Raw genomic sequence first — 27,618 nt, 5'->3', positions numbered from 1 at the left:
GTCTATTTTTAATTATCTGACCATGTGAGGAGGTGGGCAGTGGTGTGCGCACATGAGTGCAGGTACCTGTGGCAGCCAGCAGAGGGCACCAGACTCCCCAGAGCTTTTGTGAGCCTCCTGGCATAGGTGTTAGCAACTGAACTCAGGTCCTCTGGAAGAGCAGCAAGCAAGCCCTACTAACCACTCAGCCACTTCTCCATTTTAATGAGTTTCAAATTACCTAAGCAGATCATTTCCATGTAACCAATGTGCTTTTGTTTTGCTAAACCAGACCTTTTGTGTTGGCAAGCATTACGTCTTCCGAGATGAACATTGTCACTTGCCTTATATGATCCAGACTTTCTGAAAAGGTTAAGATGGTGCCTTCAGAGCACAGAAATGCTAGGGAAAGACTTTAGCAAGCACAGGATTACTGCCAGGACTTAGAAAGGGATGAATAGTAACCGTGAAGGAAGGTACTGAGCCAGAGAGAAAGCATTCAGGAATGAATCAAATGCAGTCCTATGGGGAGATGTGTAAGTGACAGGCCAGAGCATTCACAGTGAGCCAAGGCTGAGTCCTGGGGTGACAGTCATGATGCTCAGGTCACCTCCAAGGTCTGGTGTTCGCCCCAGGGTCTCCTGTGGACCAAGAACAGCCATGAGCAGGTTCTCAAGAGAGGTCTAGACTCCCACTGGAGTGTCCATGTCTGGTTGCTGCACCCTGGGGTCCTGTTCAGGTTCTGCCAGGCTGGTCCCCAACTTCCTCCCTGGGAGCCACACCTGTCACACCTCCTGTTTGGAAACTGCCAAGGTTTAGCCCCTCCACGTCATTTTCTTAAGACAGAGTCCCTCCCTAGAACTGGTTCTCACCGAGCCAGCAAGACTAGCTGGCTCACAAGACCAAGGGTCATCCTGTCTCTCCTCTCCCTGGGCTGAGAGTATAGGTGTGCACCACCATGCCTGGCTTCTCCCACAGGCCCAGGGGATATGAACTCAGGTCCTCATAGTTGTGTGGCAAGCGCTTCACCAACAGGTCCATCTCCCTGGCCCCAGAGACAGGGTCCTGAGACAGAGCGTTGGGTTCCCATAGAGCCAAACATCCCTGCTTCACGCCAGTGTTTTGTGGAGAATATGGAAAGATAAATGTCCCACTTAGGTCTTCCTAATGGCGGGCGATGGGAAACAGGAAGCTCTCGTCATCTCTGGAGTCTTCCCGTGGTCATCAAAAATGTCCTGTTTTCCACCTGTTTCTATCTGCGAGTATACTAACTTCATGAGCACTCGACTTGTATAAAGTGTGTTTCAGCCAGCCCGTCCATGAGAAATGTGGTGCGGGATACTATGCTGGCTAGTTTTATATCAACTTGACAGAACCTATACTCATCTGAGAGAGAGGAGCCTCCGTTGAGGAGATGCCTCCATGAGATCCAGCTGTAAGGCATTTTCTCAATTAGTGCTCAGTAGGGGAGGGCCCAGCCCATAGTGGGTGGTTCCATCCCTAGGCTGGTGGTCATGGGTGCTATAAGAAAGCAGGCTGAGCAAGCCATGAGGAGCAAGCCAGTAAGCAGCACCCCTCCATGGCCTCTGCATCAGCTCCTGCCTCCGGGATCCTGACATGTTTGAGTTCCTGTCCTGGCTTCCTTTGAAGATAAACGATGTGAACCGAGTAAACCATTTCCTCTCCAGCTTTGGTCACGGTGTTTCATCATAGCAATAGTGATCTTAACTAAAACAGTTACCATGAAGACAAACCAACACAGGTGTGCCTAACCGCTGTACAATGAAAGTGGGCTTGACAAAGACACTGTTTTTTCATAGGCTAAGCTACATCCCACCCCAGTCTGTCCTTCCCCTCAGTCCCTTGTGTGATGAACAACTGGAAATAGCACTGGCTCCGAAGTGGACTGAAGGAAAAGCTAGCCATGAAGTGGAGTAGTTTCAGTGCCACTAAACAACAGCCCAAACACTGGGTCAGACGGGACAGAAACTTCAAAACAGACCTCCGTCTGCCATGACTTCCTTTTCGATCAGCCCGAGTCTGAGACCATGTTGGGGTGACGAAGATTATTCAGGTTGACTCTGTTTAAAAGATGCTGGTTTGGATAAAACCAGGTCATCTGTTACAATGGCACCCCCAATTAAGCCAGCTTAATGCCCCTCATTGCGGCTGCCATTTGAAGCCGAAAGAGAAGAGCAATCAGCCCCAGCTATCAGCCTTCGAGCTGCCAAAGCACAGAAAAGTATCAATCAGGTTGGAATTGCTGGGTACAGTTTTGTCACTGAGAAAATGACTCGGTAAAATGACTCTTGAGATCAGGTGATGGAGGAGGAGTGGTCGGAGCTGCATCGAGTTAGCTCTTCCCTCCTGGGCTGTGCCAGCCCCTCACTTTAGTATGACTGCATCCATGAGACTGAAGGTCTCTCTGCCTGGTTTCCCATCTGCATCACGAAGCCAATGCTGCTGGCCTGCTAGGTTGTCATAACAAAACAGAAGGGGGGGTGCGGGAATGGCTCAGAAGAGTGCTGGCTTGCAGCACAAACCTAAGATCATGATTTCAATCCCCAACACCCATGTAAAAACAGCCAGGCATGGTGGTGTGTGCTTCTAATCCCAGCACAGCAATGGCGGTCAGCTTTGTCAGTTTGATATGATCTAGGATCACCTGGAAGGTCTCAATGAAAAATTTCCTAGATCAGTATGGCCCCTGGGCATGTCTGTGGGGGTTCATCTTGATTACTTTAGTTGAGGTAGAAAGATCCACCTCTGGTAGGTGACACGAGTCCCTGGGTTTCGGTTCTGGACTCTGTAAGAGCAGAGGAGCTAGTACACACATCCGTTCTCTCTGCTCTTGGGTGTGCGGTGAACAGCCACACCAAAGTTCTGCTGCCTTGACTTTTCACAGTGACGGTCTGTGACCCTGAACTGTTCGATACAAAGTTGCTTTAGTCAGTGTTTTAACAAAGCAGCAGGAGACACAACTAAAACAGCTGGGGGCGAGGGGTGGAGCCAGACGAATCCCTGGGGCTCTCTGACCCACCAGTCCAGCCTGAGACCAAGGTTCTAGTGAGAGACAAGATAAATGGCTCCTGTCTTAGTCAGGGTTTCTATTTCTGCACAAACATCATGACCAAGAAGCAAGTTGAGGAGGAAAGGGTTTATTCAGCTTACACTTTCCACACTGCTGTTCATCACCAAAGGAAGTCAGGACTGGTACTCAAGCAGGTCAGGAAGCAGGAGCTGATGCAGAGGCCATGGAGGGATGTTACTCACTGGCTTGCTCAGCTTGCTTTCTTATAGAACCCAAGAACCAGCCCAGGGATGGCCCCATCCACAAGGGGCCTTTCCCCCTTGATCACTAATTGAGAAAATGCCTTAGTTGGATCTCATGGAGGCATTTCCTCAACTGAAGCTCCTTTCTCTGTGATAACTCCAGCTTGTGTCAAGATGACACACAAAGCCAGCCAGTACAGCTCCTGACATGTGATGTTCAGGCACACATACACTAAAAGAAGAACCAGAAACCGTGGTCACCCAGAAAACAGCTTGGATATTTAAGTGCTGCACTCCTTGAGTGCAGTCAGGGACTGATCTTCCTAACTCATCATTGTAGGGTCTTCGGGGTCTCAGCCAGACATGGAGACGCTGTCTGTGACCACCCTGGGAATGAACTGAGCATTTTCCTCAGGAAATAATGGGCCTCCAAGCCTATCTGAAAAGATGTCAGAAAAAGGTCTCCTTTATCATCAGCATCATCAGGGACATGCCCTTGACTGCGTAGGTGGGGCTAAGCCAAGGACCATCTGCCTGACAGCGGGACACTCCCACACTCAAGGGAATACCCAGTCATAACGTGAAACAGAATATTTCCACTCATTTTTTTATAGCCAAGAAATTGACTGGGATGTGAAAATACTGCCAGCCACGCCCATGTGTACCAGCTCAGCCCACGGCATCTTAGCATCATCCCTCTGCCAGCCCTCCTTGGCACCTTTCCCAGCGTGGTAGGGTCATTCACTGCAGGCCATTCTTCCCTGTATCTCCAGCCTCCTCCGCTTCCTGTCAAAGCTATCGATATAAATGAATATCTCTATCGATATTAATATGATTGATTGTTGATGTGACAAGATCGATGTAATAATTAAGATTATCAATATGACTGATAGTCTCAAGCCCTTGGAAACTCAGCAGGGCAGATGTGAAATCCTGTCTCTTCAGGTCTACAATGTGAGGTGAGCTCTGACGAGCCGGGAAGCCTGACCAGTGCAGCCTCGCCCTCCACATTTTCCACACAATCCTGTTCAATTCCTTTGTTATAAAAAAATGAATGAAAGCACTCAAGGTAATTGATTATTCCCTTGGGTGTGGGAGTATCCCGTTGTCAGGCAGATGTTCACCATGTGAAATCATGTTAACTCATGACTCCCTGGGAGCCTACGCTGTGTGCCTCTAGAACATGTCCAGGCAGATGTGGGGCCAGTGACTAGGGCAACTTACTACTTCCCAGCACTTCTCAGAATTAGTTTCTGGGAGGATTTGTGTGATCCTGACATTCTGAATGTGTGTGTGTCTGTGTGTGTGTCTGTGTCTGTGTGTGTGAGTATGTGTGTGTTTCTTGGTGTGTGTGTCTGTGTCTGTGTCTCAGTGTGTGTGTGTGTGTGTGTGTGTGTGTGTCTCAGTGTATGTGTGTCTCAGTGTGTCCCAGTGTGTGTTTGTGTCTCAGTGTGTGTGTCTGTGTGTGTGTCTCAGTGTGTGTGTCTGTGTCTCAGTGTGTGTCTCAGTGTCTGTGTGTGTGTCTCAGTGTCTGTGTGTCCTAGTGTGTGTGTGTCTCAGTGTGTATGTGTATGTCTGTGTCTGTGTGTGTGTGTGTGTGTGTGTGTCTGTGTGTTGGCATCCACGTAGCCCATCTGGCCTTGAATCTGCAATGCAGCTGAACTTTTGACCCTACTGTCCCTACTTCCTGAGTGCTGGGATTACAGATGTGCACTCCACACCTGGTTTTGTTCTGTGTCTTTGAAACCAGCCCACCCAACTATCCCCAAGGACCCTGTTCATCTAAGGGATCACTTGGGGTCTCATGAGCTAGGGATCCTGCCCCCATGTGCAAATTTGGTCTCTTGCATGCAGATGTTGACAGCAGGCTTGTCTGTAACAAACAAAAACTGAAAACTGCAAACGCCCATCTGCAGTGAACACACAGACACCGCATGCTATACCCACATGGTGGCGTGTGATTCTGCCATCAGGGACCAAGTGCTGGGGTGGACTTCAACATGGATGGGCCTCAGAAACACAACATTAAACAAAATAAGACTCAAAAAAAGATCACATACATCACAAAGAGAGATGGTTCAGCTGTTAAGAACAAAGACCACTCTTAAGTTTCCAGCACCAACATGGCAGCCCACAACCCTCTGTAACTCCAGTTCAGGGGGTCTCTCGCCCTCTTCTGGCCGCCACAGATACTGCATGCATGTGGTGCACAGACATACATGCAAGTAAAAGATAAAACCCCATGCACATAAAATAATTTTTAAGATTGCATACTGCATATTTCATTTATATGAAATGTCTGGAATGGATCATAACCATAGAAAGTAGGCTGGTGATTGCCCAGGGCTTGCAGTGGGTCCTAGAGAGTTAGCGCAAAGGTCTCTTCTTGGGGACAATGAGGATGCTCTAGAGTCAGAGCATGGCGCTGGTTACAGGACTGTGAATTTACTAAAAAATCAATTTGTTGTAAAAACAAAAAAGTGAAGGCTGAGAGAAAAGGGAGCGATACAGAATTGAAAAGAAACTACCTTTAATTCCTGTGTAACTTCCAAATCTAACATTTCCTTTCTGGTTATTATAGCCCTCATGGTTATTGTAAAGAAAATTAGAAGCAGAAGAAGGTATTATTTTAATGTTCATTACCTGGGGAGATAATCGCCACTTGGGTTTTAATATATTCCCTTCTGATCTTTCTGCAGCCATGTATACATTTTAAAATTAGGATCATGCCATGTTTTCAGTTTTGTGTATCATCAGCTAGGTATGACGCTTATGCACGTTCCTGGGTAATGGAACCTATCAGGGAAAAAAAGCCTGGAAGTGAGAAATATCCTGTTTGGCTAAAATTATGAATTTTTTTAAATGGCATTTTTTTGTTTAAAGACCTGGTGCTGCATCTCAGTAGTGGTGCATTTACTATGAACAAAGGAAGCCTTGGGTCCCATCCCCGTTACCAAAGAGAAAAAGACAGATGTGCTGGGCACAGTGACACCCTCCTATAATCCCAGCTCCTGGGAGACAGGGGCAGCAGGATCTGTGGTCCAGGCTAGGCTTGGCTATATGTGAGTTCAAAGCCAGCTTGTGCCAAGGGAGACCCTTCTCAAAAAGGAAGGGAAGGAGGAAGAGGGGTAAAGGAAGGAGGAGGAGGAGGGGCAAGGGGAGGAGGGGGAGGGGGAGGAGGAGGAAGAAAGAGAGAAGGAAGAAGAGGAGGAAGAGGAACCCGTGCCTGTTTCTTACTGCCTCAAGCTTCTTTCCTCCCTGCTGAAGATAAGGCCTCCCCAAATCATGGTTCAGGGATTTTTGTTTGATTTCATACCTAAAATTAGGTCCTGTAGAAATCACGTAATAAATGGTCTGACATGGACAGTAAGGGATAACTCCAGTCATAGAGGCAACACCCAGTGCCCCAGTGCAACATGATCTGGTTTCCATGTCACTGGGCTTTCTAAGCAGACACTGGCCCTGTGTACAACTCACATCCCGCTGTTACTTCTAGGGAACGTGTATACAGCTTGAGAGCCATCCACCGTTGCTAAGCCACTCCATCTGATGGGCAGTAATAGTAAAGGTGTCAGCTCATGACCCACGAGAACCACTAGGCCTGGCTTTGGTCAGTCCCCACCCTGCACATCCAGCCATGGGGAAAACACAGTCACAGTGTGTGTCCCTAATATGTTGTCAGTTCAGTTAGACAGTGGGAATGGGAAGCTAAAAACCCCAACTATGCCTAGAATGACTTAGTTAAGTGTCATGGTTTGGAGGCTGGAGAGGTGGTGGCCCAACAGTTAAGAGTGCTTGTTGCTTTTGAAGAGAACCAGCATTCAATTCCCAGCACATGTATCAGGCCACTCACAAGCACCCATAACTCCAGCTTCAGGAGATCTGATGCCCTCTTCTGGCTTCTATGGGCATTGCCTTCACATATGCTTACACTCATGTACAGACACACACATACACACAAGTAAAAGTAAAATAAATAATAATGAGATGGTTTGCTCGAGGGGCCAGAAATACTCAGGCTCATGAAGGCAGAAAGTGGGGTGGGATACGTGGATCTGGAAGGGATCTGGTGGGCCAACTGTTCAGTTGCTGATACAGGTTCGGTACAGAAATGAAAGAAGTTCAGATGACACAGGGGTCAGTTGTGTGACAGTGGATGTTCTCAATGCCACTGGGCTGGACACAAAAGTGGCGAGTTTCTCAATACTGTAACACCATTAAGGAATAACTCATAATAATAAGATGTAAGTGATAAGAAGAAAGAGAAGCTGGAGAGATGTCTCAGTACCTAAGAGCACTGGCTGATCTTCCAGAGGACCCAAGTCTAGTTCCCAGCACCAACACGGAGGCTCTCAACCACCTGGGGTTTTGGTGCCCTCTTCTGGCTTCTGCAGGCACCTCCACGCATGTGCACATATCCACACACATGTATACATAAATAGAAGTAAACATTTTGAAGAAAAAATAATAAGCCCAAATCACACTTTGCAAATTTTTGATTCCTTATTGGAAATGAGATCCTGTATTTTAAAAAAAATGAAACTGCATAACAGATATTCTGTGAAATAGAAAGTAAAGGATAAAGCTGGGCATGGTGTGCACGCCTGTAATCCCAGCACTCAGAGGCCAAGGCAGGAGGATCACAAGTTCAAGGCCAACTTGAGCTGTGTAGTAAGTTCCACGACAACCTGGAATACATAGTAAGACCTCAAAAGAACAAAGCATTAGTGAATTAATTAGTTGTTGAGTTAGTCAAATTTAAATGTACAGGACAAAAGCTTATCAAGAGAAGACACTGTGTACAGACGAGACCTAACTCAACAGGTCTCTCATGAGGGAGCCCATGCTGATCTCTCTGCTCAGCACTTACAGCCTCTATAGATCCCTCCATGTGTCTACTGTGCTCAGTGTTGAAAGCAGCCATGTGTCTTTGGAATGAGGGTCAGTTGTTTTCACTGTGTTCCCTACCACCAAAGTGGGGACCAGAATGGCTCACATCTCAGAGGTCCTTCCAGCTTCCAACTCAACCAATCCAGAAGCTGCTACACATCCAGCCAAGCCCCAGTCCACATTCAGAGCTGGGATTTTTTTTTTTCAAACCTTTGCTGAGAACGTATCCACTGGCTCCCTCCAATGAGATCTGCGCAAGTCTAGGTCAATCATAGTCTATCCTGAGTGGTCAGCTCCTTTCTTGGCTCGTTGCTGGTCTGCCGCACACATGCCCTGGGTGATTGTCATGTTACTGGTCTGCCGTATGTGTATTCTGGGTGACTGGCTCAAACTTGGGCTTTTTCTGTTGAAATGGTAAGTCTGTGAAGAAGAGATACTTTCCTAACCAAGCTTGAGTTCTTAGACTTGTCCCAGAGCTGTTACACAGGCGCTGGAGGCTGCTGGTGAGAAAGAAAAGAAAACGACAGTAACTAAATGTCTTTTTAGAAAATACCCAGAAGCCCAGGACTTCTGGTTATTACTGGAGCCACATCTACACATGCACACAAACATCACATCACATCACATAACACACACCACACACACACATACACACTCCATACACCACACTCCATATACCACACCATATACCTCACACACACACACACCACACACATGTACACACACCATATACCACACCATATACTACACACACACATACACCATCCATACACCACACACACACACCACATACCACACCGTACGCACCACAGCATACACATTCATGCACACCACACAAACATACACCATACATATATGCACACATACCACACCATACACACATCATACAGAGAGAGAGAGAGAGAGAGAAATAAAATACAATGAATTTAAAAATAACGTTCATGAGGGAGGAGAGCTTGTAGAAAGGATTTTGGCTCGCCCAGCATTTTCTTCTCACACACTGTAACTAGCTCTGTCTACTGACTTAGAAAAAGACATCACCAGCTGGCTGGGCAATAACACATGGGAAATTGAAGACAGTCCTGTAATTAAGTTCATGAGAGGCCGATTCTTCTAGCCATATTTCAAACACCCGTAATGTCTTCTCATCCATTCTACCCAAACGACTTTACTTCATAATATATTCAGAGCGGGAGGAAAAAAATATATGTAATGGATTCTTCTGAGATATTCAATTAGTTCAATAAAAAGAGGAAAATAATTTTTCAACAAAGAAGTTTAGCCAAATGGCTAAAGCTGACAGTGAAGAACTGGCTGTGAAGTAATTCTGCGTTTCTTTGAAGTTGTTGCTCTAACAAAAGTTGGTGATGCACCCCCCATGAGGAAGAGCCCGCCCTGGTGATTAATCACACACATTCCTATTCCGTGTGTGTTTATCTGAATGTTCGTTCTGCATCTGTCTTTGGGTGCTGACACATTTCAATTCCCAGCAGGCCAGGGGAGGCTCTCTGTTTCCACTGCTCAGAGCTCACTCTTCATCTCCCTTCAAGCTGATTTCTTCCCCACTAATGGAAAACAAAACAGGACAAAGCAAGACATGTCTGGAACGCCCTCCCTGCACAACCCCAGAGCTTCTCCTTACTTATGGTGGATGTGGGGTTTCATTTGGATCTGGGTTTCTTTCTTATGGACAGGGACAGTTAAAGCAAGACTCACCCTGTAACCCAGGCCCATCTCAGACTCACTGTCGTGCAGGCTAGTTTTATGTCTACTAGACACAAGCTGTAGTCACCTGAGAGGAGGGAACCTCAATTGAGAGAATGTTGCCATCAGATTGGCCTACGTGTGAGCCTTTTATTGATTGATAATTGATGGGGGAGGGCCCAGCCCATTGTGGGTGGGGCCATCCCTAGGCTGGCGGTCCTGGGTTCTGTAAGAAAGCAGGCTGAGCAAGCCATGAGGAGCAAGCCAGTAAGCAGCACCCCTCCATGGCCTCTGCATCAGCTCCTGCCTCCAAGATCCAGTTCTGACTTCTCTCAGTGATGGACTAGCTTCCTCCCCAAGTACATTTTGACCATGGTGTTTTACCACCGCAAAAGAACTCTAGATGAGACATCATGATCCTCCTGCCTCAGCCTCCCAGATCATTTTCTTACCTTGCAGTTCAGCTCCCTGTGTTCTCTCCAAAGCTGCCATCTATCTTTGAACTTCAGGTGTCTGATAGGCAACCTCTAGCATGCTGCTTTCCCAGGAAGGTCTCTAACTCAGCTTTCCCATTTCTCCCAAGCTCCGTACTTCTGCACAGTGTACTGAGTCTGAAGGGCCATTAGCAAGCACACACCTGGACTGGTGGTCCCTTGGCAACCTTTGCTGGTCCTCTGATGCCCTCACCTGAGCCTCATCACCAAGACAAGGCATTTTCCCTGTGCAAACTACCCATATTGTGCCCCTCTTAATCCACTGTGGAGACTCTCCTATATATGCAGCTGTGTGGTTTCTATCAATGAGTCAAATCACGTTGCTCCACCACCCCTGCTTAAAAAGGCATTTATCTTTATGTATATGCTTGGTTTGCCTGTATATAATCTCTTTCATGTACGTGCAGTGCACAAGGAGGCCAGAAGAGGGCAACAGATCCCATGGAAATGGAGTTATTGAGTCCTGAGCTACCACGTGGGTGCTGGGCATAGAACCTGGGTCTTTTGAAAGAGCAGCTAGGGCTCTCAACCACAGAGCCATCTCTCCAGCCGCACAACTCCCTTTTAAAACCTCTGGTGGGAGACAGGGGAGATGGCTAAGAGGTGAAAGGCACTTGCTGCCAAGTCCGATGACCTGAGTTTGATCCCTGGGACCCACAAGGTGGAAGGAGAGAACTGATTCCCCCAAGTTGTCTTCTGAGTTGTACAAGTACACACCTGTGTGCACACACACACACACATACACATGCATACATACATACACACACACAGTGTAATAAAAAGTGATTGTAAATATTTGCATCAGGCCACCACTTGGAGACCATCAATAAAGTACTGTGACACACTGAGGGTATGTCTGACCCTTATGGGAATAGGAGACATGTAAATGCTTATAATTTGTAGCCTAAACATTGGCGCTAACTCTTCTAAGTGATCACTGGAAACCAAGTTTGGTGGCATGTGTCCACAATCCCAGTAGTCAGAAAGGTAAGGCAGGAAGATTGTCGCTTGGAGGCCAGACTGGCCTACAGAGTAAGGCACTATCTCCAAAGCCCAAGGGCTTGGGGGGAGATGTGACTCAGCTGTAAAGCACTTGCCTTGCGTGTGTGGTTAGGCACACATACCTGTGATTCCAGTGCCCAGGAAGCTGAGGCAGGAGGATCACAGACTCTAGTACAGAACCAACAAAAGCGTCATCTTTCACCATCAGCCCAGCTGATGTAAAACTGTGACTAGATAATGAGCATAACACACTAGGTGTGGATCCCAGCAAGTGAGCTGGTAGACCAACGTCCTGTTACAGCAGTGGCTCACGAGTGCCTCCTTTCCCCACAGGCAACCCTCCCGCAACTGGCACCGGGACTCTGCTGATAACCCTGGAGGACATTAATGACAATGCTCCCATCATTTACCCAACTGTGGCTGAGGTCTGCGATGATGCCAGAAACCTCAGCGTGGTCATTCTGGGGGCTTCGGACAAGGACCTTCACCCCAACACAGACCCCTTCAAGTTCGAGATTCATAAACAGACCGTCCCTGATAAAGTCTGGAAGATCTCCAAAATCAACAGTAAGTCAGCGACCGCAAGTGGCCGTCCTTGGTTCATTCCGTTTGAACTTCTGTTCTCCTTCCCATAGGTTCCCACAGGGGATTTCAGGGGTGTGTGTGTGTGTGTGTGTGTGTGTGTGTGTGTGTGTGCGTGACTGTGTGTATGAGTGTGTGTATATTAGTGTGGATATGTGTCTCTGTGTGTGCATGTGTGCGTGTGTCTGTGTGTCTGTGAGTATCTGTGCAAGCATGGCTGTTCTGCCTTCTGTTTCTTCCTTTTTGTTGTCTTCACCTTAGGCAGCGTGTCCTCATTCTAGTGACTACTGTGTCCCCAGCATTCCCTGGGCCATTCGGTGCTCCTTGTGTTTCTACGAGAGCACCCCCATTAGAAGCTGGTTATTTGTCCTTCTTATTCCCTTTTTTGCTTTAGTTAAGTAACACAAGAATAGACAAATAGGTGATAGATAGATAAATATATAGATAGATGATAGAAGCTTCCTGCTTCTCAAACCTCTCCTGGCTCTACTGGGGGCTCTGATGGGGGCTCCATCCCCTTTACTCTCTGAAGCACTTTGGAAGGTTTCTGGCCCACCTCCTTCCATCAGAAAGTCTGAAGTTGATAACACTCCCCCTCCATTGCACACTACCGACTTCTTGACTCAGTCTTGCTGGTGGCCCTGGTCTTCATCATTGGCATTGATACTATCTTCATGTGCCCCTCACTCAAGATGACTGTCACACGCAACCTCTCTTTCCCCCTGCCTTTCCACACGGGTGGGCAGAATTGAAATGTGGCCCACCACCGACCAGCGACCTTACTAATTACAAAGCACTTCAGAGTCCTGCTATCCCACGCACTTCCTTCCCAGCATGAACTGAGTTTGCCTTGTCTTCAGTGATGAACTTCTCCTGCTACCAATGCCATCAGAGTTCACTTTTTGCACCAGTGACAGAATGGGACGGCGGTGGTGGATGAGACTGTATTGTAGGATTGAGCATAGAAATTTCTATTCAAGAAAGTCTAGAGTCCATTATTACAGAACCAAATTATAGGGCCTGTCCTAATGAAGACACTGTCTCCGAAACATTCATCCCATGCAGCCTGTTGCCACTGAGTGTATTTTACTTAATGTTCACAGATTTCATTCTCACCTTCCTATGACTATAAATGTTATTTGCACACGGTGACTTCTGTGCACACCAAGGCCCCAGAGCCTCACTCTGCCTCTCACAGAGGGCTTCTCCTCTCTCACAAGGACTTCCTGTCTTGCAGACACCCACGCCCTCGTGAGCCTTCTTCAGAATCTGAACAAGGCAAACTACAACCTGCCCATCATGGTGACAGATTCAGGGAAGCCACCCATGACGAACATCACAGACCTCAGGGTGCAGGTGTGCTCTTGCAAGAACTCCAAAGTGGACTGCAACGGGGCTGGGGCCCTGCACCTCAGCCTCAGCTTGCTGCTGCTCTTCTCTCTCCTCAGCTTATTGTCAGGTAAGTCTGCTTGGCTTCACATCCTTGCATGTGTGCCCACAAACCTCACCACATAGCACCTGACTCTTCACTATGTATTCCCAAGGAAATCTGTCCCCTACATCTTTAGCTGGTATCCATGTGCTCACGTGTAAAACTGTTCCAGTCAACTTTTAAAGGCATCTGGGTGGTCTCCTGCCAGCTGAAGGAGATGTTGGAAGAGGCTCTGCTATTTTGCAAACCAGGCGACAAGCAAAACCTCCTATTGGTGCCACTTGCTTGGAACTAAATGTACCAAAATTGGCCAACTGGTCTACCATGGATGCAAGCTATTCCCATCCTGTTTGGATGGCAAATGTCCTGCCCAGGCTCATGTGTTTGAGCACTTGGTTGCTACTGTTTGAGGAGGTGGGACCTACCTGAAAGAAACGGGGTGTTGGGGGGACTGAACTTGGGGGTTATGACCTGTCCTGCTCTCAGAAAGAGCTCTCTGCCTCCTGTAACCCCTTATAACAACAGTACCTCAGTGCTGTTGCTTGAGGCTGAGCCCTGGCTGGATTATGCCTTCCGTGGTAGACTATATCACCTGAACTGTGAACCAAAATAAGCCCCCTCCTTCCCCAAGTTGTTTCTAGGAGGTATTTTGGTTGCAGTGAGGAGAAGGGTAACTCACACAAAACACTTGTAAAAGTTTCCAATGGACAGAGATGAAAGTTGAGTTATAGTAAAATATGTTTTGCCCAAGCATGATGGTGTTTAATCCTTTGCTTGGTCCAAACCCACAGGAATAAGGGCCCTGAATGTGGGATGTTGAGGGGAAGGACCAGGAATGAGGAATAGAGAAGACAAAGCTGGGACCAGGAGAGTGCCTGTGCCATGCAAGTTTATTAAGTACAGCATCTTACATGTTATGTATAAGGAGAGAAAGTCAAGGTCCTTGGAGATCTTGACCAGATTATACTGCCAAAGAGAACACAGGAAACCTCAGACTCATCGGTCTTAGGACTGATAACCATAGCCCTTCAGATAACTATAGTCCTTCAGAGAAGAAAGCCAAGTTCCCAGGAATAGAAACCTTAACTCCTTTGAGGCACCAGACACAGACACAGACAGACAGACACACACACACACACACACACACACACAGAGAGAGAGAGAGAGAGAGAGACAGACAGACAGACAGACAGACAGACAGACACAGACAGACACAGGCAGACACAGACACAGAGTAGACCTTACCAAGTCTGCCCTTGGTCTGCCCCTTTGCTGCATTCCCTTTGTTCTTTTCTCAGGGCTTCTGAGAAAGCCTTGGACCAGTGTGGTTCCCAACATTTAATAGATTTAATGTTGGTGTCTGGTCTTTAATCCAAATACTCAGAAGGCAGAGGCAGGTGGATCTCTGTGAATTCAAGACCAGCATAGTCTACATAGTAAGTTCCAGGCTACACAGTGAGACTTGTTTCCTAATAATAGGAAGGAAGAAAGGAAGGAAGGAAGGAAGGAAGGAAGGAAGGAAGGAAGGAAGGAAGGGAGGGAGGGAGGGAGGGAGGGAGGGAGGGAGGGAGGGAGGGAGGGAGGAAGAAGGGAAGGAAAGAAGGAAAGAATAAAATCGTATCTATAACTCATGCTTCCTTTCAGTAACAATGAAATCGTTATTACCTGTATAAACTCTAATACGATGACACATCACTTTGAGTAAGATTTACTAGGCAGATATCTTAGTTGGAGTTTTATTGGTATGAGGAGACACCATAACCAAAGCAACTCCTCTAAAGGAAAATATTTAATTGGGGCTGGCTTACAGTTTCAGAGGTTTAATCCATTATCATCATGAAGGGAAACACAGTAGCATGCAGGCAGACATGGTGCTGGAGAAGCTGAGAGTTCTACATCTTGATCTCTAGGCAGTAGGAGGCTGTGTGCCACATTAGACCTAGCTTGAACATACAGACCTCAAAGCCCGTCCCCACAATGACACACTTCTTTCATCAAGGCCACACCTACTCCAACAAGGGCACACCTCCTAATAGTGCCACTCCTTATGGGCTAAGCATTCAAAAACATGAGTCTATGGGGGCCATTCCTATTCAAACCACCACAGCTAAGGAACATAAATCATGAATCAATGATTCATGATTCATTCATCATGAATCAATGAAGTGAACATGTACTGCCAGACTCTCCTGTGGGGGTGATGTTGGTCCGGTTTTAACCTTAGCAGCTGTTCACATCAGCTTCTGCCACCCACAAGGCTCTGGGGCTCTGGTGTTTAAATTTTGAGAAATTACTGGTGTGATCATGGAATGAAATTTTGGTAAAGGTAACACAATGTGGTATCTCCTGGTGACAGTGACAAGGCAGGCAGGTCAGTAGGAGTCACACATTTCGACATCTGACACTTGCAGTGTATGAAGCTCTGTGGTAAAACTCAGGAGGGAAATCCAGACAGTGTGCCACTGGCTGTCTGTGCTCTGCATCTCCCAGAGTCATGTCATCAGCCTTCCTCTCACCCACCTCTGGCGACTGTGCCATTACCATTCACAGTCCTCAAGGCTCCCTCCAAGTCCTCTAGCTCTGCTCCTGCCCCTCATTCTTACCTTGGTCTATTTGTCTTCACTGGTGACTGCGATGAACTTGTTGTCTTCCTGACTCCAAGTCTATGTGAGAGTTTGAAGGAGAGATAGATATTCTCCTAAATAGTCTCTGGCAATCAACAGATAAAGGGCTGAGGGTGATACTGGAGATGGAGGTGGGGAAGTTAGACAAGACTGTAAGAATTCATCCAGCTTCATATGAGATGGGACGACAGCAAACAAGGGCTGAGGGTATAGTAAAAGCAACACACTTGATGGTCCCTTGCTTCTCGGACAGTCTTAGCCCTGATTCTGGGGATCTAGAACACGTCTTTCATGTGCAGACAACCCCTGGTGTCTGTGTAGAGGTGCCTGATTTGCTAATGGCTACCTTTAGCCTGCAGGTCATCCTTGTGTAGTATCAGCTGCAGAGATGGGGGTGGGTCTCACGCCGACTGCATGCAGAACATCAAGGGAACTAACTATCTGATATGTCTCTACCCATACCCTGACCCTACCTCATTGGAAACCCAATGCTGGAGGTGTGGCTCCTAAACCTCCTCACATCAAAAGCTCCCAGGGTGGCAGATAATGAGCACACACACATGTACACACACATGTACACACACATGTACACACACATGTACACACACGTGTACACACATATGTACACACGTGTACACACGTGTACACACACATGTACACACATGTACACACACATGTACACCACACGTGTACACACACACAAGTGGGAATCGAGTGGACTGTCTTACCACAGAGGCCCCCGAGCTTCCTGACTGTCCTTGTTCCAGCCACACCCTGCTCATGCACTGTCTCCCTGGGTTGATTCTTCAGGAAGAAGTGGGAGGGGGAAGGGAATTTCAGGATTCCTGGGTGAAGGTATTTGTGCTGCTGATGCTGCACAAGTTCAAGTCCAGGCGGGTGTGTAGTCAACTGCCACAACACAACCACAAGGACGGTTTTTATGACGACAACCTTCCTGAAAGGTATTCGAGACCTTCACAATATTAAACTCTGGATAAAACGGGAACCTCAGTTAAACATCACCAAGAATAGAAACCAAATAGCAAGAGTTCAAGACAGTAAAATTGACAAGCTATCGGGCTAGTGGCACTTCCCAAAAGCACAGACAGACTTTACTCAGTCATGAGACTTGAAAGAATTTGAGGGAAGGGCAGGTAAGCCAGAAGGACCTCTTCTCTGTCTTATGCCTCACCTGGTAAAGGTGCTTGTCACCAAGCCTGACAAGGTGACTTCATTCCTCAAGACCCACTTAGTGGAAGGAGAGAATCGATTCCAGCATGTACATAAACACACACACACACACATGTACACACACAAACATACACACACATACACAAACACACACACACATACACACACTCACACACGCACGTACACACACACAAACATACACGCACACTAAAAATAATATTAAAGATTTAAGCATGAACTTCAAACATACAGCATAATAGCCCAATCTGGCCCTCCACCTGTGTGTGTTAATAAAGTTTTATTAGTGCACAACCCCGTCCACTTATGCACATTCTGTCTGTGGTTTCTTGCGATTACAGTGGCAAAGGTGAATATTTTTCACAGTGACTACCTGGTCTACAACCTGGCCCTTTACAGAGAGAGCTTGCCGACACCTGCTTTATAGAGCATGGTCCATAAAACTACAACAGCTGTAGGAGAAGCTGATACCAGGCAGCACTGGAAGCCAACTTGAGTCCTCCTCTATTCAAACAATATTCAGAGCCATCCAACCTGGCACTGATGCTCTGACGTCCACACCTTATTTTCCTGTGCCCTTTGCTGGCCTGATGATTTTATTCCACTCCGTAGATGAGGAAACCGAAGCTCAGGGGGGCTCCCAGGCGAGCCAGCGGGCGGGGAAACCAGCATTGACTGCCTCCTTTATGGAAGTGGATGCCACACATTTGCATTTATCCAGTATAGATGGCTTTCTCTGATGACCGAGAATTGACTGGAAGGCTCTGTACCCTCCTTCTCTGACATCTTTTTTCAAAGGGGAAATAAAACTAACAGCACAGAGAGTGGTTTAAAAAATGTAAATGAAATTATCTCGTTACTGTCAGTGGTGCCAAGTAAGTAACATGCGGATGGCACAGACAGGCTGCATGAACCATCTATGAATGCCCTCCCTACGAACCAAACGGCTGGGTTGCTGTTGTTGTTGTCGTTGTTGTTGTTGTTGTTCCAAGTACAGTTGTGGTTTGATGGTAAGCCTCTGCAAAGAGCTCTAAAGGAAAGGACTTACTCAGAAACCTTGTTGACTGTGATTTTAGGCTTAATTCGCCAGAAATGGCAAGAAGATGGTCTGAGGATTAGGTGAAGAATCTTACAAGTTTCAAAATTAAATGACCCTGGGTTTGGGGGACGGAGGGGTTCACTTAAGAACAGCTTGCATGCTGTAAGGAAGCAGGGGGCGGGAGGGCTGGCTCAGTAAAGAGTGAGGTTTGCAAGCGTGAAGTTGTGAGTTCAGTCCCCAGAACCCACATCTAACAAACCAAAGCCAGGAGCAGCAGCTGCCACATACTTGTGGTGCTTGGCAGAGGAGAGAGGAGGATCCCGGGGCCTGACGGCCAGTCATTCTAGACCACGAGGCAAGTCCTGGGCCAGTGAGAAAGATGGGCAGCAGCTGAGGGATGATGCCTGAGGCTGTTCTCTGGCCTGTGACTCCCATAGGCATGACAACGGGCTCAGGCTAGAGAGGCTGGAGAGCTGGATCTGTGGCTCTGAGTGTTTACAGCTGTGACGGAGGATGGAGCTGGGGTCCCAGCTGTGTCGGATGGAGCTGGGGTCCCAGCTGTGTCGGATGGAGCTGGGGTCCCAGCCCCACATCAGACAACTCAAAACCACCTGTAACTCCAGCTCTCAGGGATTTGTCTATCCCTTCTGGCATCAGTGAGTACACACACACACACACACACGAATACACACATGCATGTATACACACACACATACACACATACAGAAACACGCACATGCACTCACACACACTAAAATCAATATTTTTCTTTAAAAAAAAAAGGATGCTTTCTTTTTTAGAATGTTTAAAGATGAGCCAAAGATGGTCTTTTTTTTTTTTATTTAATCTCTATTAAGATGTTATTTGCATTTTTAAAAATCCAGTTTAAGTGAATGTTGGCGGCTGTATCCAGCTGCCAGCCACACTGTAATGGGGGCACGCTCTCTGCTATTGATCCTTCCCTTGAATGCAGGGCTCACGGAGCTGCTTTCCCTAATGACAGGTGTGCCTCTCTCTAGAATTTCTTAGACTGCCTCTACACCTCACTCCCTTCTGCTGTGAGATGCGCAGTGGGCACAGGGAAGACCCTAAATGACAGAGGCCATACAGAAAGGTTGTCCTCTGCTGACAGCCAACACCAGGCAGGCTTTGCAGAAACACTGTGGTTCTTCAAGGCCATTCGACTGTAGGGACACCGATAGCTGACCCTCGAGGGATTTCTTTGTGACACACACGGCAGCAAAATGCTCTGCGTAAATTATATAAATTACCTCATGGATTCATCTCAGCAGCTCCGGGGAGGTGGCTCATTTACAGGATTATCTAGATTGACCTAAAACAGGGATCGGAGACTAGCATTGAAAAAACATAGGGCTGCAGCCTAATTTAATGGATCTTACTCAGCCCCCATTTTTTTTTTTTATTTTAGCCAAGTTGTCCCCTAAGGAACAGCTGCCCATGTCTAGAATCACTTCTCACTGTCATGACAAGGAGGATGCTGCTAGTGGCACCTAGTGGAGAGAGACAGGGACAGGGCTAAAGAGTCTCAGGAGCAGGAGATGGGTGGCACCTGCTGAAAGAGCTACCTGGCCCCAAATGTCACGCATGAGCACCAAAGCTGAGGAGCCCGGTGCCCAGCCCTCGGCACTTGTGGGTATCGGGAGCGTGGCAGCATCGAGAAGGATGGGTGGCTTCTGATCACTTAAAAAACCAAAGGGGGACCAGGTGGTGGTGGAACACACCTTTAATCCCAGCACTCGGGAGGCAGAGGCAGGCGGATTTCTGAGTTTGAGGCCAGCCTGGTCTACAGAGTGGTTCTAGGACAGCCAGGGCTACACAGAGAAACCCTGTCTCGAAAACAAACAAACAAACAAACCAAAGGGGACAGGCTCTAGAGAGATGGCTTAGTCTACAAGCCTGAGGTCCTGAGTTCAAATCCACCCCCTACCCCCCATAAACCACTAGGCGTAGTGGTGGGCTATGCCTGCCTTTTCCCCAGTGCTGGGATCCTGGAACAGGTGGATCTGGGGAGCTCACTGGTCAGGCAATCTAATTAAATCTGTATGGCCCAGGTCAGTGAGAGTCCCTAGCTCTTAAAATGAGGTGAAGTGTTATTGTGGATGACACCTGACTTTGACCTCTGGGGGCCTACACACACACACACACACACACACACACACACTAAAAAGGACTACATATACAATCTGAGCTGGACATGATGGCTCACACCTGTTACCCCAGCACTTGAAAGGCTTAGGGAGGGGCAGGTGAGATGGCTCAGCGGTTAAGAGCACTGACTGCTCTTCTGAAGGTCATGAGTTCAAATCTCACGACCATCTGTGATGAGAAACAAAAAAAACCTATGGGCTGGAGTGAGCAGGGCTGGAGTGAATGGGGCCAGAGGGAAAAGGGAAAGGGGGGCTGGGGAGGGGGGGTAATAAAACACTTTAGGAAAAAAAAAAAGAAAGGCTGAGGGAATGAAGGCCACCTTGGGCTCCGCCCTACTTTTCAGGCCAGCCTGGGCTATGTGATGCCCTGCCTCAAAACAACAACAAATGTAAAGAACCCTATTACATACACTTACATACACCCTATTACATACATACATACACAGGTCTGATGCAAATGGTTATAAATCAGACCTGAACACTGTAAGGAGGTAAAGACCACCTCAGGGTGAGTGGGCCCTGGTTGGAGGTGGACCCAAAATATCTGCAACAGAAGCCCAAGAAGGAGAGGGCTCTGGCAACGACCTCCAAGGATGCCATACTTTCACCATAGTTGGGCCTGGTGAGTCCTTCATCTGGGCTGGAATCAGCACAACCCATGCTGGAGAGAATTAGCAAAAGGAATTGGATCTGGGCATCCTGGGGACAAAGCTCCTCCCTGTGCACAAAGCTGAGATGAGGAGAGAGAATGAGCAGGAACTGGGATGCTGTTAAACCTGCCATTGATGGATACCACTTGTGTCTCATCTTTGGACGATGGAGCTGCACATGTGTGGGTGGCTGAGTAGGACATCCAAAGATGTCCTCATCCTGTTCCCCTGAGCTAATGAACAAGTCACATCATTTGACAGTGACACACTTGACACCTTCCTGACATGGTTGGGTCACGTGTCTTGAGACGAGGAGATAAAACACCCTGCATTAGTCGGACCAGCTTGACATAACTGCACAGTCTTTACAGGAGGGCTGAGGAGCAGCCATATGAGGATAACAGGGAGGTGGAGGCAGGGAGTCAAGATGCCATATTGCTGGCTTTGAACTTCAAGGAGTCACAGAACACATCTGCCTCTAGATTGGACACTAGCGAGGAGGTAGCTCTTTTTATAAAGCCCTGGGGAGGAATGCAGCCCTGCCCATACACTGGCATTAAATACATGACACTGCTTTCACATCTGTGACTTCCAGAACTGTCGGGGAATCCATGTGTGGGGTTCGAGGTTCGTGGTACCTGTGGTTATTTGTTTTGCCGGCAATGGGAAATCAACCTGGTGTTTCAAGAACCACCAATGAGTCTTTTGCTCTGTGGCAGTGTCTTAGTCAGGGTTTCTATTCCTGCACAAACATCATGACCAAGAAGCAAGTTGGGGAGGAAAGGGTTTATTCGGCTTACACTTCCATACTGCTGTTCATCACCAAAGGAAGTCAGGACTGGAACTCAAGCAGGTCAGAAAGCAGGAGCTGATGCAGAGGCCATGGAGGGATGTTCTTTACTGGCTTGCCTCCCCTGGCTTGCTCAGCCTACTCTCTTATAGAACCCAAGACTACCAGCTCAGAGATGACACCACCCACAAGGGACCTTTCCCCCTTGATCACTAATTGAGAAAATGCCTTACAGTTGGATCTCATGGAGGCATTTCCTCAACTGAAGCTCCTTTCTCTGTGATAACTCCAGCTGTGTCAAGTTGACACAAAAATAGCCAGTACAATTGACCCCTTGTCAACTTGACACACAAAACACATCACTAGTAAGCCTCAACCCTTACATTCTTATTCATCCCCAACATCTAAATAACTTTAAAAGTCCCACAGTCTTTACATATTCTTAAAATTTCAATCTCTTTAAAATATCCATCTCTTTTAAAATCCAAAGTCTTTTTACAATTAAAAGTCTCTTAACTGTGGGTTCCACTAAAACAGTTTCTTCCTTCAAGAGGGAAAATATCAGGGCACAGTCACAATCAAAGCAAAAATCAATCTCCAACCGTCCAACGTCTGGGATCCAACTCACGATCTTCTGGGCTCCTCCAAGGGCTTGGGTCACTTCTCCAGCCATGCCCTTTGTAGCACACACGTCGTCCTCTGGGCTCCAGATGCCTGTACTCCACTGCTGCTGCTGCTCTTGGTGGTCATCTCATGGTACTGGCATCTCCAAAACACTGCATGACCCCTTCAGTCCTGGGCCTTCAATTACAACTGAGGCTGCACCTTCACCAATGGCCTTCCATGGCCTCTCACAGTGCTGAGCCTCAGCTCCTCTGCATGACCCCTTCATGCCTTCAAAACCAGTACCACCTAGGTGACCCTTACACATTACCAAGTCCCGCTGCAGAAGGAGTACAACCTTGCCTATCTCTGGAACACAGCCTCTTTGTGCTTTCAGAAAACACTTCCCAGAAAATGTCACCTCAACGATGCTGGTCTCTTCTTAATCACCACTAATTTCTTAGCTCCAGCTAACCAGCATCAATAGTCCCAGCAATGCAAAGTTTTTGCTTTAGTAGTTCTGGTATCTTGTTAATCACAGCTGATTCTTCAGCCCCAGCTAACCAGAACTACAAAATCTTCACAATCAAAACAGCAATGGCCCTGAAAAGAGTCTTTAATTTTCCCTCTGAAATTTCACAAACCAAATCTCCATCTTCTGCACTGTTCTCAACATTATCTTCCAAGCTCCTACACAACATCTGACAGAGCTCTTAACAACGAATGGATCTTCAAGCCCAAAGTTCCAAAGTCCTTCCACAGTCCTCCCCAAAACATGGTCAGGTTGTCACAGGAATACCCCACTCTGCTGGTACCAATTTGTCTTAGTCAGGGTTTCTATTCCTGCACAAACATCATGACCAAGAAGCAAGTTGGGGAGGAAAGGGTTTATTCGGCTTACACTTCCATACTGCTGTTCATCACCAAAGGAAGTCAGGACTGGAACTCAAGCAGGTCAGAAAGCAGGAGCTGATGCAGAGGCCATGGAGGGATGTTCTTTACTGGCTTGCCTCCCCTGGCTTGCTCAGCCTACTCTCTTATAGAACCCAAGACTACCAGCTCAGAGATGACACCACCCACAAGGGACCTTTCCCCCTTGATCACTAATTGAGAAAATGCCTTACAGTTGGATCTCATGGAGGCATTTCCTCAACTGAAGCTCCTTTCTCTGTGATAACTCCAGCTGTGTCAAGTTGACACAAAAATAGCCAGTACAGGCAGAATATATATATATGGTCAGATAGATGATTGGTGGGTCAATAATAGGTAGGTAGGTAGACAGACAAACACATAAGAGATGGAGACAGAGATTAGTTAGATGGATAGATAGATGATAGATAGATAGATAGATAGATAGATAGATAGATAAGGATGCCTATCTGGTTCATTGAAGATAGACATGATTGATTAAAGATAGGTACTAGGTAGATAGACAGATAGATGTCTGATTGATTGATAATAGATCTGTCTGATTGATAATAGAAAGAGGTCTGATAGATTAAAGATAGATAAATAGATGGATAGATGATTAATAGGCAGGTAGATAAATGGATAGATGATAGATAGATAGATAGATAGATAGATAGATAGATAGATAGATAGATAGATAGACAGACAGATAGACAGACAGATAGATAAAAGAGAGAGAGGTGTATCTACAGGGGATGCCCATTGATTGGGCTCTGGGCTCTGCTCAGTGCATTCCTAGCCCGGCACATCTGTGCTAATGATCAGCACACAGGCTCATGTCGACCAGTGTCGACAGCTGCTGATGCTCTCAGGGAAGAAGCCTGATGCCTGAACACATCAGCACTTTCAGAGCCAACTTCTGTATTTATTGAGGGGTGCGCTGGGTCTCCGATGCCAAGAACTGCTGTACTGCTGGTCTATACTCACAGCCCCAAGTTCAACTTCTGTAGATGTAGCCAGCAAGATAATTCTGTTTTCAAATGCCACGCTAAAGAAAGAGATAATGTTCAGAGGAGTGTGGTGTGTGTTGGAGCCTGTCAATCACTGGTCTGGTTTACTTGAGTGTTTTGAAGTGAGTTGTGATATTCCCGACCTAATTCTGTACCTTCTCCATTCAGGTCTGTGAGAACGACACGCCTGAAGCTTGACTCCCAAGTTGCCATAGCAACAGGAAAAAGAAAAAAAAAAAAAACAGGAAAAAAAAAGTCTATCCAAATCTGAAGATTGCCGTTTACAGCTCTCAAACTTCACAACCAGGCCTCAACTGCCCCACACCCTCCGTTTTCTTTGCAGTTTCATTTAATCTGTACCTCACCAATTGACAGCATCTTCCTGCCTCCTTTGATTAATGGAACTCTCTGGATTTGCCCTGAATGTTTAAAGATCATGCGTGTCACTGGACCTTAGGGAGCAGGAACGATGACTACTTTTTCTGATGTGTCCACATGTTGCTAGCCAGTGCTCTGCCCACGCAGCTGTGTGGTGGGTTCCTATCTGTCCCTGGACGGGTATCTGTCTGTGTATAGACCCAGTATTTGTGTAGAAGACTGCAGGAGATGCCTGCTTTGGAGATGGTTAGACAGAGGAGGTGGAAGCTCAGACAGCTCCGCCCTCCAGTCAAGGTCAGTCCAGTAAGGTGTCTGTCACTCACGTGTATAGCAAGGGCCTGCTCAGTCTAAACACTGAATGCTGACCGACCAGCCAGGCAGGTCCAGAGGTTGGGGGTGGGGGAAGGGCGAGGGAAAGAAGTCTTCTCTGCTTAGTAGGGCTGCCACCACGCCCCAGTACCACCAGCTGCCATGGCTTGATGTCCTTACTCCCAAGAGTGGAGCAAGGCATCTTGCCATCAGAGGCTAAGGGCTGCACTAATCTCCCATGGGCAAGAGTCTGCCACTATACCGCCCCAGACCCACAGTCCTACGGTCCTTGTGGTGACACAGATCATGGTGGCGACCCTCTCCCTCCTCAGTGTATGTACAAGTACAAATGTCATCATGGTGTACCTACCTATGAGGAGACCAACAGGCACCATCTTGTATGCACATCTATTACCCACACATGTACACATGCATTACGCATATCCGCACTGTTTGTTTCCTATATACAGGCATAAAATAGAGTAAGCCCAGGTAGTTTTTCAAGTACCCTTCCGTGTGACTACCGTTGTTCGCAAAGCTGAGAATAAAAAGTTGTTCATTATGTCTGGAAAGGAATTCAGTTTTGTCCTGTGAGCATGTCAGGCTAAGAAGAACATCTCGGCTCCCACTAGGGTAACCTTCCCATTGACAAACCGTAAATGAACCATCAAAGCTCACACCAAAATGTTTTCTAAGGAATGAAGCTAGTGCCGGCCTGGGGCTTCAGAGCCCAGCAGGAGCTAGGGTAAGGTAAGTGTCTTGGTATATTTTAATGCTGTTGCTTACTAAAGGTTTTAACCCCACACACAGTGGCACAAACGTGCTTTCTACTGCAGTCTGTGTTGGCCCCGTGCTTTTGAGTTTGTCTTCCGCCACCAGTAGGGTCATATGTCATCTGTTGTAGTGAGATTACGTAGGCAGAGATACACACGCTGCTCTTCGTTTCTGTTTTGGACCATACAGAATGCAGAGATTCTTTTTTTCATTAAAATAAATGGGTATCGGTGGTTAAAACTGCTGGGCAGTAGCTCTCCTCTGATTTCTACGTTGTGTCTGGTGTGTCTGACGCTGGATTCAGTTTTCCCACCACTCGGGACCCCCTGTCTTCTGTTGGGAGAATGGGTCTTGAAAGGTGAAGTGGGGCAGCTGGAGAGATATCCCAGTGATTAAGTGAGGAGCCTTTACTCCTCAACCTGAGGGCTACGGCTCAGATCCCAGACCCACTACAAACTAAGAGTCCCCCCCCCAAAAAAATGCCCCAGCTTTGGGTGGGGGAGGTAGATATAGGAAGATTACTAGGGCTTGCTGGGTTCCCGCCTAACCAAGACACAGCCCCACATTCAGTGAGGCGCCCTGCCTCGAGGGACTACAGGGAGAATGAGAGAATGCTCACTGCTCACTACTACCCTCCATGTGTGTGCACATGCACGCACGCACGCACACACAGGAAAGCCAAAAGCCCCAGCACACAAGCTGTGCAACAGGCTTGCTTGCAATGCCAGCATAAGAATATGGCTTAACCCCGTCACACTCCACTGTGAAGTGACTGAAGACATCTAGGCCCGGCCTCCACCCTCAATTGGATGAACACAGGAAGCAGGGCATCCATATCTTCATAGTCCCCAGACACGGAGACCTTCTTTAAAATAAAAGATGCCACATCTTAAACTTGATATAATGGTTCTCCGCAGGCACACGGCTGGGGACACTCTGAGCCTGCACATTCGCACCATACAAGGTGGTTCTCTTCCTAGCTGCCCTGATGTACCCCGATGCTCTCCTCCTGCCAGGCAGGAAAGGGGGGAATGTTCACCCTTGAACAGACCCAGAAGCACCCTCAGAAAACTCATCCTTCAGTGTGAACTGGAGCCATCACCCGTCTCTAGATCAGGTGCACTTGCTGACGGCAACGAGAACAAGACCCCTCCCCCACCCCTTCTCTCCATAGACACTGTAACTTAGCTAAGAACACAGAAGGGAAGAGGTCAAGTCCAGGCACCAGCAGAATGGTTCGATTGATAAAGCACTTGCCTAGAAAGGATGAGGTCTTGAGTTCTCGGATCCCCAGAATCCATATAAAAAGCAGAGCATGGTGGTTTCACGCCTATAATCCCAGCAAAGGTGAGACGGGAGACGGAGTCAGGTGGACTCCTGGAAGCAAGCAGGCCAGCCGATATAGCCAGCTTTGTGAAGCTCTGGGCAGATGAGAGACCCTGTCTCACACAAAGGGAGGAAGGAGCCTGATTTCCATGGTAGATATATAAGTCGAATGAGACATCGACTCTTAGAACAGTCAGAGGATTTGATGACTCCAGGAAGACTCTCTAACTATCATTTCAAACAGCCAGATAATCAGAGATAGATCAATCTTTAAACGAAATAAATACAGCACATCTCACCCTGAAGGTACAACAAGCAGACCACTGTGAAGGTCCTTTTTTTTTTTTTTTTTTTTTTTTTTTTTGTTAAGACGGTCTCAAATAGCCCAGACAGCCTCAAACTCCCTATGTAGCCAAGGATGACCTTGAACCTCTACTTGTCCTGCCTCCAACTCTTGTATGCTAAAATTCAAG

The 27,618-nt window shown here is 47.3% G+C and overlaps 1 protein-coding gene across 1 annotated transcript in view; it reads left to right on the top strand.

The window, feature by feature from the left end:
• Cdh13 (cadherin 13) overlaps positions 1 to 26,047 on the top strand; it is a 1,034,078-nt gene extending 1,008,031 nt beyond the window's left edge. The window contains exons 12-14 of the mRNA XM_021169677.3: positions 11,676 to 11,909; positions 13,162 to 13,383; positions 24,527 to 26,047. Coding sequence (XP_021025336.1) covers positions 11,676 to 11,909; positions 13,162 to 13,383; positions 24,527 to 24,534 — 464 coding nt within the window. The 3' untranslated portion in view covers positions 24,535 to 26,047. The remainder of the gene's footprint in view (positions 1 to 11,675; positions 11,910 to 13,161; positions 13,384 to 24,526) is intronic.
• The last annotated feature ends 1,571 nt before the right edge of the window (positions 26,048 to 27,618 follow it).

This window comes from Mus caroli, unplaced genomic scaffold, assembly GCF_978045245.1.
Source record: "Mus caroli unplaced genomic scaffold, Mus_caroli_1 scaffold_10, whole genome shotgun sequence".
NCBI lineage: Eukaryota > Metazoa > Chordata > Mammalia > Rodentia > Muridae > Mus > Mus caroli.
This window is presented reverse-complemented; position numbering and strand designations above follow the sequence as displayed.